The 13,358-nt window shown below is 43.3% G+C and overlaps 1 protein-coding gene across 4 annotated transcripts; it reads left to right on the plus strand.

The window, feature by feature from the left end:
* Window positions 1–2,482: 2,482 nt before the first annotated feature.
* LOC121542630 (T-cell activation inhibitor, mitochondrial) lies at window positions 2,483–11,979 on the plus strand. 4 transcript variants are annotated; one of them, XM_041852067.2, is made up of 11 exons: window positions 2,483–2,689; window positions 3,018–3,122; window positions 3,690–3,822; window positions 4,246–4,423; window positions 4,637–4,901; window positions 5,196–5,318; window positions 6,444–6,541; window positions 6,709–6,800; window positions 6,919–7,151; window positions 10,750–10,881; window positions 11,001–11,979. In XM_041852067.2, the coding sequence occupies exons 2-11, from the start codon at window positions 3,088–3,090 to the stop codon at window positions 11,224–11,226; spliced, it is 1,515 nt and encodes a 504-aa protein (XP_041708001.2). In that variant the 5' UTR covers window positions 2,483–2,689; window positions 3,018–3,087; the 3' UTR covers window positions 11,227–11,979. The 4 variants fall into 4 exon arrangements, with proteins under 4 accessions (XP_041708001.2, XP_041708003.2, XP_041708002.2 ...); XM_041852069.2 differs by having other exon boundaries at window positions 4,246–4,396; XM_041852068.2 differs by lacking the exon at window positions 2,483–2,689 and adding an exon at window positions 2,708–2,867.
* Window positions 11,980–13,358: the final 1,379 nt, after the last annotated feature.

Raw genomic sequence — 13,358 nt, forward strand, 5'->3', positions numbered from 1 at the left:
CACTCCTTCGTTGCCCGGGCGGTGTGTTTGGGATCATTGTCATGCTGAAAGACCCAGCCACGTTTCATCTTCAATGCCCTTGCTGATGGAAGGAGGGTTTCACTCAAAATCTCACGATACATGGCCCCATTCATTCTTTCCTTTACACGGATCAGTCGTCCTGGTCCCTTTGCAGAAAAAACAGCCCCAAAGCATGATGTTTCCAACCCCATGCTTCACAGTAGGTATGGTGTTCTTTGGATGCACTCAGCATTCTTTGTCCTCCAAACATGATGAGTTGAGTTTTTACCAAAAAGTTATATTTTGGTTTCATCTGACCATATGACATTCTCCCAATCCTCTTCTGGATCATCCAAATGCACTTCAGACGGGCCTGGACATGTACTGGCTTAAGCAGGGGGGACACGTCTCGCACTGCAGGATTTGAGTCCCTGGCGGCGTAGTGTGTTACTGATGGTTGGCTTTGTTACTTTGGTCCCAGCTCTCTGCAGGTCATTCACTAGGTCCCCCCGTGTGGTTCTGGGATTTTTGCTCACCGTTCTTGTGATCATTTTGACCCCACGGGGTGAGATCTTGCGTGGAGCCCCAGATCGAGGGAGATTATCAGTGGTCTTGTATGTCTTCCATTTCCTAATAATTGCTCCAACAGTTGATTTCTTCAAACCAAGCTGCTTACCTATTGCAGATTCAGTCTTCCCAGCCTGGTGCAGGTCTACAATTTTGTTTTTGGTGTCCTTTGACAGCTCTTTGGTCTTGGCCATTGTGTAGTTTGGAGTGTGACTGTTTGAGGTTGTGGACAGGTGTCTTTTATACTGATAACAAGTTCAAACAGGTGCCATTAATACAGGTAACGAGTGGAGGACAGAGGAGCCTCTTAAAGAAGAAGTTACAGTTCTGTGAGAGCCAGAAATCTTGCTTGTTTGTAGGTGACCAAATACTTATTTTCCACCATAATTTGCAAATAAATTCATAAAAAATCCTACAATGGGATTTTCTGGATTTTTTTTTCTCAATTTGTCTGTCATAGTTGACGTGTACCTATGATGAAAATTACAGGCCTCTCTCATCTTTTTAAGTGGGAGAACTTGCACAATTGGTGGCTGACTAAATACTTTTTTTCCCCACTGTATGTGTTTGGTAAATGTGGAAACACCACGTACATAGTGTGTTGTGGTGAATTACACATTCCTAATGTAGGATGTATGCATCCTATGGTTTGATTTGAGCAAACTAGTTTTATCTCTATGTAGGCTACACTGTCAAATGTGTAATGAGGAAGAAAACACAGGCTACTCTTAATGTATTTTATGCAATATATTACTGTATAAAAAAATAAAAAGTTGATGTTGAAATGTGAAATAGATTATATTTTGAACGTTACATTTTATATTGTTACATTTGGGTATATCAAAATATATTTTTGCTAATATCTTAATACACTATAATAATTTGCAAACCAAGTAGATTTATTTTACAAGCACTTGACCACCAATGTAGTCAATTAATATTCACAGGTATGATGAAGCAGAAAATCGGTTTTCTGCAGATGGACAACCTGGACTGGAGGGAAAATGTCACATTTCAGGAGCGTTTGGCCAGTAACTGAAAGGTTGCTGGATCGAATCCCTAAGCTGACAAGATAAAAATCTGTCGTTCTACCCTTGAGTAAGGCAGTTAACCCCCGGGCGCCGACGACGTGGAGATTGATTAAGGGAGCCCCCCGCGCCTCTCTGATTCAGAGGAGTTGGGTTAAATGCGGAAGACACATTTCAGTTGAATGCATTCAGTTGTACAACTGACTAGGTATCCCCCTTTCATTTCTTTTAAGAAACAAGCCAATGAAAGGCAGTAAGGAAGCTGTCAAAAAAAAAAAGTGAATAAAATGAACATCCATGATCCATCAGAATCAGACATTGGTTAAAGATCAATAATAATAATAATAGATAATGTTTTTATATAAATATCACATAATTTCTGGGTAATAATCTTACTCTAATAGTTTTCCATTCAAATGGTAAAAAAGAAACAAAAATAGCTTTTTAGCAAAAAACTATTTCTCAGGCAATTATTTTGCTAAGACTGTGAGGGGTCTGAGTGGGGAGGGGAAAACCGAAAACTGGCAGAGAGGTTTGGAACTCTCTTTGTTATTGGTCTATTAACTAATTTACCGGCTGGTGATGTCACCATGGAAAGCCGAAACTTTGCCCATGCAAAACCTGCTTATTAGAAGGTCCTGTGTAGATTGTATTTTTAACCAGCAACTATCAAGAAATAACACTGATCACATTTTTTCACACGTTTACAGGAAAAACAGAATTTTGACTGCACCAGGCCTTTAATATATGTATTTTAGAAGAGGTGCAACGATGAGCGAGATCTTGCTTGTAGCTTCCTAAACTCACCAGCAGTCATTAAACGTCCATATCAGAGCTATCGATGCTTTAGTAGTGCGATTGCTTTTGTCTGTTTGATTGCTGTGAATGGACCACTGGCTGACATTGGACTCAACATCTATGTAAAAAATTCACTGCCATGCTACCAATTCAGCAATGCAATCTTAAGTTAATTTGTTATCTGTATTCATTAATTTTGATAAATTAACTCTGATCCAAACACTTATCGACATGTGGCTGGTACAGTCTGAATGTGGTTGTGTTTATTTTCAGCTGGCAGCTAGGAAGCTAGCTAGGTGGGTAAACTAGCTGAACCTGTTTGTTGTTGTGATTGTTTGTTAGCTATAACAAATCATATCGGAATAAACTTGCAAGCCAGACATTTTTACATTTCAGACGATTTGATAGCGTTGTTGTTTAGTGTTCTCCAATGTGTTCCCTTGCCTTAGCAGTCCTGTGAATGCCAGAGATACTGTAAATATGATATTATTTGAGTTTGCCCCACAAACAAAGGCTTTGCTGGCTATCTACTGCTGTAGTATAAATGTTACTACAATCTTTATTAAGATTTGTCAGTTTGGACCAGTTAGTCAGCTCATAATCTGTAACCTATTTCGTCAACAGGAAAGAATCAGCACCTGTGAAAGTCGCAAGTCATTGATTCGATGGTGTCCAGCTAGAGCTAACTACAGCTATGTCTGTGGCCTCTCTCCTGCGAAGTGCCATGAGGTAAATAACCCACTATAGTACTTACATGATCATATTTACATCATCACCTGCACTCGGAATTGATTTGTGAAAAGGACCACTCTTTGTTATTAGTTAGCTAGCTACATATCTTTTTATGTCGGTGATGTAATGCATGGTTTCCAAAACTCGGTCCTGGGCCCCACTCCCCCTCCCGGGTGCATGTTTTTGTTTCTGCTCTAGCACTACACAGCTGATTCAAATAACCAACTCATCATCAAGCTAAGGCCCCGTGTAGCTCAGTTGGTAGAGCATGGCACTTGCAACGCCAGGGTTGTGGGTTCGTTTCCCACTGGGGGCCAGTATGAAAATGTATGCACTCACTAACTGTAAGTCGCTCTGGATAAGAGCGTCTGCTAAATGACAAAACATTTAAATTATTTGAATCAGCTGTGTAGTGCTAGGGCAGAAACCAAAACGTGTACCAGGAAGGGGCCAGGACTGAGTTTGGGAGACCCTGATGTAATGCACAGCAGGCTCCCTTTGGACTTAATAGTGATCATGGTGACAACCCTTTATCCTCACTCTCTGGTCCATGTTGTTTTTCAGAGTGAGGAACAGACATGTCGCTGCACATTTGATCCATCAGAGAGCTCTTTCAGGGGCAGATGCTATAAATGCACTTAGACCTTTCTACTTTGCAGTGCATCCAGACTTCTTTGGCCAGCATCCCAGGGAAAGGGTGAATAATGATGTCCTGTCGTTGGCCAAAAGAGCAATAATGTCCATGTATCATAGAATTATGTAGCAGGGCAATTCCACAGTGACCTTTAACAATTTCCATTGAACATTTTACAAAAACACATTTACTTGAAGAACAGTGCAGATGCTAAGTTTGGTAACAGAATGACAGTTTGTGCTGTTTGTCATTCTGTTACCAAACTTTGCATCTGCACTGTTCTTCAAGTAAATGTGTTTTTGTAAAATGTTCAGTGGAAATTGTTAAAAGTACTACTTGTTCATAGAGTTGTATGGTTTGTTTAACTTTGCATTTATTGGTTTTTGTTTGACATTTTAAAGTGAAAGATATGAGCCTCAGCATCATTCTGTTATCGTGGAATTGCCCAGCAGTCAATCAAAACGTTATTTGTGTAATTCTCTTCAGGAAGTGAATGAAAATTCCCTCAAGAGACTCAATGGTTATTTGGAAAACCTTCAGAAGCCGGGAACCCGCTCAGTCCAACCAACAAAGCTCACCTTTTATGTCAGGGACACAAAGGAGAAGGAAGTCTTTCAGCAGGACCTCCTTCCCCCTGGTAATGTCATTTTAGCCTGCTTAAAAGGTAGACTAAACTGGATTGGTGTTTCTTGATCATTAGTTTTTTTCATACCATTTCCTCTGAGAGAGTGAGGTATTATGCATGGATGCGTTCCAAATGACACCCTATGGTCCCTGGTGAAAAGTAGTGCACTATATAGAGAATATGGTGCCATTTGGAATTTAGAATTTTTCTGTGACTGACTACGTTTGTAATACATTTGACTACATTTCCCAGGGTTCCGTTCGGTCAGCTTCACTCTGCAGACCAAGGATGTCCTCACCACCGCAATGGACGTGTTGAAGTCCTGCAGTCTATCCATAGAGCACATGAACGGACTGAAGGCCAGCTCAGAGTCACCCAAGAGCCAGCAGCCAGTGGCTGGGCCTGGGAACCCTTTCTACAGGCCCATCAAATGGGACAAAAGCTATTACAGCTTCACTGGCTTCAGAGACCCAGAGCAGGAGCTGGAGCAGGCCAAGAGAGTAGAGCCCACACTAAGGTACTGTATAATCAATACCTAGCCAAAGCAAATGGTAACGTCTAATGTATGTAGAATGACACATTAGACATTAGCGTCGCTTTAGCTCGATCGCTTTTAACACTGTCAACTCAAATTCACAGATGCGTACCAAAGAGGGGTTTAAAAAGAAACAAATGATCTTGCTGTCTTAATCACTGTCTGTGTACTTGCATTGTTCTAGTTGGTTCATTCCTCTCACGCCTTGAGAGAGGTGACATGCTATACAGGCGAGCCATTGGACTGTCTGTCTGAAGAGTTGTCTTTCTACTGCAGCTTGTGGCTGAGAACCAATGAGAAGGAGGCTATGAAGAAGCAGAACGCCAGTCTCCCTCGACGGGATGAGCTGAAGAGACTCAAGAAGGAATTGTGTCAGAAATTTGCCTTGGAAGATATCAGGTAATCATCAACACTCTGAACAGCTATTCCATTCTGATACACAAGAACAAAATATATTGGTGAGTTTCATTAAGTGCACAAACTCCCATGCAGGTAAAAACATGGTGCAGAGCCATATATTAAATCAAAAAATCCAAATCAAATTTTGTCACATGCGCCAAATACAACATGACTCTGGTGCAAAGTACTGGTCCTAAGAAGTAAAGTGCATAGACCCTAGAGCTTCATAAGGTGCATGTTGTTACTGTGTTATACTGACCTACAGCTTCATAAGGTGCATGTTGTTACTGTGTTATACTGACCTACAGCTTCATAAGGTGCATGTTGTTACTGTGTTATACTGACCTACAGCTTCATAAGGTGCATGTTGTTACTGTGTTATACTGACCTACAGCTTCACAAGGTGCATGTTGTTACTGTGTTATACTGACCTACAGCTTCATAAGGTGCATGTTGTTACTGTGTTATACTGACCTACAGCTTCATAAGGTGCATGTTGTTACTGTGTTATACTGACCTACAGCTTCATAAGGTGCATGTTGTTACTGTGTTATACTGACCTACAGCTTCATAAGGTGCATGTTGTTACTGTGTTATACTGACCTACAGCTTCATAAGGTGCATGTTGTTACTGTGTTATACTGACCTACAGCTTCATAAGGTGCATGTTGTTACTGTGTTATACTGACCTACAGCTTCATAAGGTGCATGTTGTTACTGTGTTATACTGACCTACAGCTTCATAAGGTGCATGTTGTTACTGTGTTATACTGACCTACAGCTTCATAAGGTGCATGTTGTTACTGTGTTATACTGACCTACAGCTTCATAAGGTGCATGTTGTTACTGTGTTATACTGACCTACAGCTTCATAAGGTGCATGTTGTTACTGTGTTATACTGACCTACAGCTTCACAAGGTGCATGTTTGAGTTACTGTTTGACTGTGTTCTACTGACCTACGGTACAACAGAAGGTGGTCAATGTCATTCCAAAGTAATGTATTATCAATGTTCTGGAGACTTTGAGCCTCATCCTCCTGCTGTTGTTACATCATGACTGGTGATCTCTACTCTGTTCCCTCTTGAACACCTGATCTGATGACAATACCGCCTCCCTTCTGCAGGTGGCAGCGCAGCTGGGGAGTTACTCACAGATGCTGTCAGCTCCAGAGTCTGAGCCGCCTCTCCCAGCAGAACCCTGAGGCTGTGCTCAACCTGCGAGGTATACACACCTGGAATGGAGTCAATAAGGGTCTTTATGTCTTTAAGAGTGGGCTTGAATTGTCTATTCTGTTGACATTTTGAAAGCTGTCCTGACTGACAGAGAATGATGAGTGAATTGTAATGATGTATGGTAAACGACTTTATGTATTCCTTGTTTTCTTTTAGGACACACTATAATATTCACTGACCAATCAGGGATGAATGCCTCAGGACATGTGATGCTGGGAACAATGGATGTTCATCACCAATGGACAAAAGTAAGACACACGTTACATTTCAGCCGGAAAAGATACCTGTCTTTTTTACCTTCATGTTGCTCATGTTCCGTGTGTCTGTGTGTGTGTCTCTGTGTGTGTGTCTGTGTGTGTGTCCTAGCTGTTTGAGAGTCTCCCCAGCTACCGTAGCCTGCACCAGCAGACAGAGTGGCTGAAGGAGAGGATCAGCCATGTGTTGGGAGGTATCCAGGTGATTGACATAGAGAGACTGGGGCCTGTACAGCCTATAGAGGAACACTGCAGCATCCTCAACACCTTCCATACGAGACTACTGGCCCGACGCCTAGCCCTGCACCCCAGGAGCCTGCAAGGCCTGGCCATGACCCTGGAGAGGTAAGAGACCCTTCCCTATCCACCACAGATCATGTACCACACTGTCTACCATGTACCACACTGTCTACCATGTACCACACTGTCTACCATGTACCACACTGTCTACCATGTACCACACTGTCTACCATGTACCACACTGTCTACCATGTACCACACTGTCTACCATGTACCACACTCTCTACCATGTACAGTGTATTCAGAAAGTATTCACACCCCTTCCCTTTTTCCATATTTTGTTACGTTTCAGCCTTATTCTAAAATTGATTAAATAAATGTATTTCCTCATCAATCTACGCACAATACCCCATAATGACAAAGTGAAAACAGGTTTATAGAATTTTTTGCAAATGTATTAAAAAGAATGAACATAAATACCTTATTTACATAAGTGTTCAGACCCTTTGCTATGAGACTTGAAATTGAGCTCAGGTGCATCCTGTTTTCATTGATCATCCTTGAGATGTTTCTACAACTTGATTGGAGTCCACCTGTGGTAAATTCAATTGATTGGACTCCCCATTTGGTAGTTACAGTCTTGTCCCATCGCTGCAACTCCCCTACGGACTCGGGAGAGGCGAAGGTCGTGAGCCATGCGTCCTCCGAAACACGACCCTGCCAAGCCGCACTGCTTCTTGACACACTGTTCGCTTAAACTGGAAGCCAGCCGCACCAATGTGTCGAAGGAAACACTGTCCAGCTGGCAACCGAAGTCAGCTTGCAGGCGCCCAGCCCGCCACAAGGAGTCGCTAGAGCGCGATGGGACAAGGAAATCCCGGCCGGCCAAACCATCCCCTAACCCGGACGCTGGGCCAATTGTGCACCTCATGGGTCTCCCGGTCACAGCCGGCTGTGACACAGCCTGGGATCGAACCCGGGTCTGTAGTGACGCCTCAATGAGGCCACGGTGTTCTTGGGGACCTTCAATGTTGCAGACATTTTTTGGTACCCTTCCCCAGATCTGTGCCTCAACACAATCTTGTCTCTGAGCTCTACGGACAATTCCTTGGACCTCATGGCTTGGTTTTTGCTCTGACATGCACTGTCAACTGTGGGACCTTTATATAGACAAGTGTGTGCCTTTCCAAATCATGTTCAATCAGGGGGCCTCCCGAGTCCCTTAAATGGAAGAAGTTTGCAACCACCAAACCTCTTCCTAGAGCTGGCCGCCCAGCCAAACTGAGCAATCAGGGGAGAAGGGCCTTGGTCAGGGAGGTGACCAAGAACCCGATGGTCACTCTGACAGAGTTCCAGAGTTCCTCTGTGGAGATGGGAGAACCTTCCAGAAGGACAACCATCTCTGCAGCACACCACCAATCAGGCCTTTATGGTAGAGTGTCCAGACGGAAGCCACTCCTCAGTAAAAGGCACATGACAGGCCGCTTGGAGTTTGCCAAAAGGCACCTAAAGGACTCTCAGACCATGAGAAACAAGATTCTCTGGTCTGATGAAATCAAGATTGAACTCTTTGGCCTGAATGCCAAGAGTCATGTCTGGAGGAAACCTGGCACCATCCCTACGGTGAAGCATGGTGGTGGCAACATCATGCTGTGGGGATGTTTTTCAGCGGCAGGGACTGGGAGACTAGTCAGGATCGAAAGATGAACGGAGCAAAGTACAGAGAGATCCTTGATGAAAACCTGCTCCAGAGCGCTCAGGACCTCCAGACAGGGGGGCGAAGGTTCACCTTCCAACAGGACAACAACCCTAAGCACACAGCCAAGACAACGCAGGAGTGGCTTCGGAACAAGTCTCTGAATGTACTTGAGTGGCCCAGCCAGAGCCCAGACTTGAACTTGATCGAACATCTCTGGAGAGACCTGAAAATATCTGTGCAGCGACGCTCACCATCCAACCTGACAGAGCTTAAGAGGATCTGCAGAGAAGAATGGGAGAAACTCCCCAAATACAGGTGTGCCAAGCTTGTAGCGTCATACTCAAGAAGACTTGAGGCTGTAATCGCTGCCAAAGGTGCTTCAACAAAGTAAAGGGTCTGAATACTTATGTAAATGTGATATTTCCGTTGTTGTTTTTTATACATTTGCAAAAATGTATAGAAACCTGTTTTTGCTTTGTCAATATGGGGTATTGTGTGTAAATTGATGAGGGGAAAAAAAGTTTAATACATTTTTGAATAAGGCTGTAACGTAACACAATCTGGAAAAAGTCAAGGGGTCTGAAAACTTTCTGAATGCACTGTACCCTACTGTCTACCAGTTACCAGACTGTCTACCAGTTACCAGACTGTCTACCAGGTACCAGACTGTCTACCAGGTACCAGACTGTCTACCAGGTACCAGACTGTCTACCAGGTACCAGACTGTCTACCAGTGGGCCAAAATACTCTGTTTATGCAGCTCATTGCTGTTCATGGTTGTGATTTTGATGCTACTGTAATGCCAGCCTGTAGAGCAGCGGTCCCAATTACACTGAACAAAAATATAAACGCAACATGCAACAATTTCAAATACTTTTACTAAGTTACAGTTCATATAAGGAAATCAGTCAATTGAAATAAATTAATTAGGCCCTAATCTATGGATTTCACATGACTGGGCAGGGGGCAGGGGCACAGCCATAGGTGGGCCTGGGAGGGCATAGGCCCACCTACTTGGGAGCTAGGCGCACCCACTGGCGAGCCAGGCCCAGCCAATCCGATATGAGTTTTTCCCCACAAAAGGGCTTTATTACAGACAAAAATACACCACAGTTTCATCAGCTGTCCGGGTGGCTGGTCTCAGACGATCTCGCATGTGGAGGTCCTGGGCTGGCCTGGTTACACGAGGTCTGCGGTTGTGAGGCTGGTTGGACATACTGCCAAATTCTCTAAAACGACGTCAGCGGCTTATGGTAGAGAAATGAACATAAAATTATCTGGCAATAGCTCTGGTGGACATTCCTGTAGTCAGCATGCCAATTGCATGCTCCCTCAAAACTTGAGACATCTGTGGCATTGTGTTGTGTGACAAAACTGCATAATTTAGTGGCCTTTTATTGTCCCCAGCACAAGGTCCACGTGTGTAATGATCACGCTGTTTAATCAGCTTCTTGATATGCCATACCTGTCAGATGGATAGATTATCTTGGCAAAGGAGAAATGCTCACTAACAGGGATGTAAACAAATGTATACTTTTTATGCGTATGGGATCTTTTATTTCAGCTCATGAAACATGGGACCAACACTTTACATGTTGTGTTTATATTTTTGTTCAGTGTACATTCAGCCGTGGTCAGACTTTTCCTTGAGTGGGTAGCCGGGGGGCCGGAACATAATTATAAATAATTTGTATCCCAAACAGATGTAGTATTTGACAAAAGCAGAGTAATTTCAAACCTTGATTACGTTGGGATACGATCACATATGCCTCTATGTGTGGGAATACTTGAACAGATTTCCTAAATTTTAAAATCAATTTGAGCAAATTTCCTGGTGATTTTTTTACAGTCTTATGTCCAATAACAACAATTACTAAAACTAAGTCGCTCTGGATAAGAGCGTCTGCTAAATGACTAAAATGTAAATGTAATAAAACTTGTGGGGCCAAATGAAATCACAGGCGGGCCGCCCACTGATGCTGTCCCTGTGGTGTTTTGTCCCAGTGACCGCTCCAGCCCCAGCCTGCATGAGATGGGTCACTTCGTCATCCCAGCCACCTGTGAGCCCAGCAGACTACAGGTGTTCCTCCAGAGCATGGCCTGGGAGGCCCGACAACGAATGAAACACCGGAACCAGTGAGTGTCTCTGTCAGCCTCGTCTTCCTACCCTCCTACTTCCTACATGTCTGTGTACATTATTGTATTGATCATCCCTCTGTCTGTGTGTGTGACCCTGACCTATGTCCGTCCCCCAGGCTGCAGGCAGAGGAGGAGGAGGTACTGCTCCACTGCCTGGAGGGTCTGGCCCTGAGGAGTCTGTCCAAGGAGCCCAGTGTCAGACACACCCAGATGATCCCCTGCTGCAGGCGGCTGCTGGAGGAACGCTCCCCCCTCATGGAGGGCCTCCGGGTGGAGGTCTCCCACTTCTACTCTGTCATGCAGGACGGGGACTTGTGCATCCCCTGGGACTGGAAGGGCTGAGGGGACAGGGCAGGGGACATGCTGCAGCACACCTGGTTGAACCAGACTGAATGCTGTGTTCACCATGTCTACCATCAGACTACGCTGCAGCTGCCACACAGAGAAACAAACCAACCGACTCTCGCAAGGTCAATCACTTTATACTTCTACTGGAGAGGACAGGCAAACAGACAGATACTATTTTCACGCTATCATGCTGAACCTGGGCCTGGTTTCCCAAAAGCATCTTAAGGCTAAGTTCATAGTTAACCTTCGTAGGAACATTGTTCAATCTCTGAACTGTTTCTCAAAACCATCGCTACTAAAGTTGCACTTGAAAATTGTCATTATTTACTGACTGCCTCAGATCACTCCTAGAACAGCTAAGAGATGCGTGTTTCCCCCTAGGGGTCACTTTATACACAGAAGATCTTTGCTAAACATAGAATCAAGATTCTTATCTGTCTCTCTGTGACCAATGCTAACTTCACAAAGATGTTGACTACAAATATAAAGTTGCCAATGTCTTTGCAATTGTTAGAAACAAGCAAAGGATAAAAATATGCTTAAAATTAAAACCGAGATGACTGCATTAAAATATAAATTACCTACCTACAGTATAGACTACGTAGGCCTATATTTCAGTTAGTTTTATTTAGCTACGATCTGTAATTTCTGCCTCAATATATTTAATGATATATTGGGGCGGCAGGTAGCTTAGTGGTTAAGAGCGTTGTGCCAGTAACCGAAAGGTCGCTGGTTCTCCGAGCCGACTAGGTGAAAATTTAACCCTAATTGCTCCTGTAAATTGCTCTGGATAAGAGTGTCTGCCAAAAAAAAATTGTACACTAACGGGTGATCAATGTGTAAAATCTTGATCTATGCATTAGAATAAGCCCCCTCAATATTTGCAGCCATAGGAGCTGATCCGTCGTCAGTATTATAGAATAATTATAATGTTAAGGTTAGATTTTAATGGAGATAGCTGATCCGGGAGCAGTGCTCAGTTTCTTTCAATCCTGTTAGTATAGACACATGCCTCAACGACGCACTCTCTCTGCGTGGTGTTTTGGGAAAGATGCATCATTAAAACACTGGCAAGCCTAAGTTCCATCGCTATCGGGAAACCAGGCCCAGGACTATGCTGGCTTGCATATGTTCTTTTCACAATGTCCTTTCCAGCACGGTTCCAGAAACTATGGTGGGTAACCAGGCTAGCGCAGTAAAGCTCAGCTTGGCTTGCAGTAAAGCTCGGCTTGGCTTGCAGTAAAGCTCGGCTTGGCTTGCAGTAAAGCTCGGCTTGGCTTGGCTCGGCTCAGTAGCGTGAAAAGGTCAGGCTGGTGCAATAGAGTTAACGTGGAACCCCGTATTATCTGCATACTCAACGTTTAGAAATCTATTACCTTCAACAGTGTTATCATGTGATCAAGCCATCAAAGTTTTAGTCGCAAAACTTACGGTTATTTTCCAGTCCATTTAAATGTTGAACTCGAGGTGATTTAGTCCTCCAACCGCTAGAGAGTGTCCGAAGTTAGTCTGATGTTGGGGGAAAATTAGCTAGCTTGAAGTCAATCAGTGTTCAGTGAAGAAACCAACACTGAGTAATAGTATTTTTATTTGTATTATGACGTGTATGAGGGAAGAGAATAAGATGATGTTAATGTAGCACTTTTTATTGATTGTGTTATTTTAATGAACATTTTGTGGAGTATTATATCCGAGACAATCTACGAAGACAAATTTAACACGTATTCAAATGTGTTACACTTCACTTTAAACTGTACAGAAACACACTTTGCTATCACAAAAGAAAGCGCTAAAAAAAAGAAACACCTCAATATTAGTGTCTCATATGATGATCAAACGGAAGACATCATATACGGCTGCAGTCTTTAAACTATCCACTAGATAGAGCCCTTTCACTAAACTCAATATCGGGTTCATTGGTTTTTGTAATGATGTGTCCTTCCGAGTGAGATTTGATGTTCTGGTGTTCCTCAGAGAAGGATTGCTGATTTTAGGATCAGTTTAGCCTTTTAGATCTCAATAAAAAACGTTACATGGACAGGGGGGACCTGATGTTTGATACATACAGTTTCTGGTCAGTGGTCTACTGTATTTTTATTTGTGAATTTAATTTTTGTATCTACCAA

This window comes from Coregonus clupeaformis, chromosome 2 (genome assembly GCF_020615455.1).
Source record: "Coregonus clupeaformis isolate EN_2021a chromosome 2, ASM2061545v1, whole genome shotgun sequence".
NCBI lineage: Eukaryota > Metazoa > Chordata > Actinopteri > Salmoniformes > Salmonidae > Coregonus > Coregonus clupeaformis.

Bases quoted from the DNA above. Each gene is read 5' to 3' on its own strand.
- LOC121542630 (XM_041852067.2), top strand. From the start codon at position 3,088: ATGTCTGTGGCCTCTCTCCTGCGAAGTGCCATGAG. The intron at 5,319-6,443 runs GTAATCATCAAC...TCCCTTCTGCAG, and splicing joins TTTGCCTTGGAAGATATCAG to GTGGCAGCGCAGCTGGGGAG. The intron at 10,882-11,000 runs GTGAGTGTCTCT...TCCGTCCCCCAG, and splicing joins CGAATGAAACACCGGAACCA to GCTGCAGGCAGAGGAGGAGG.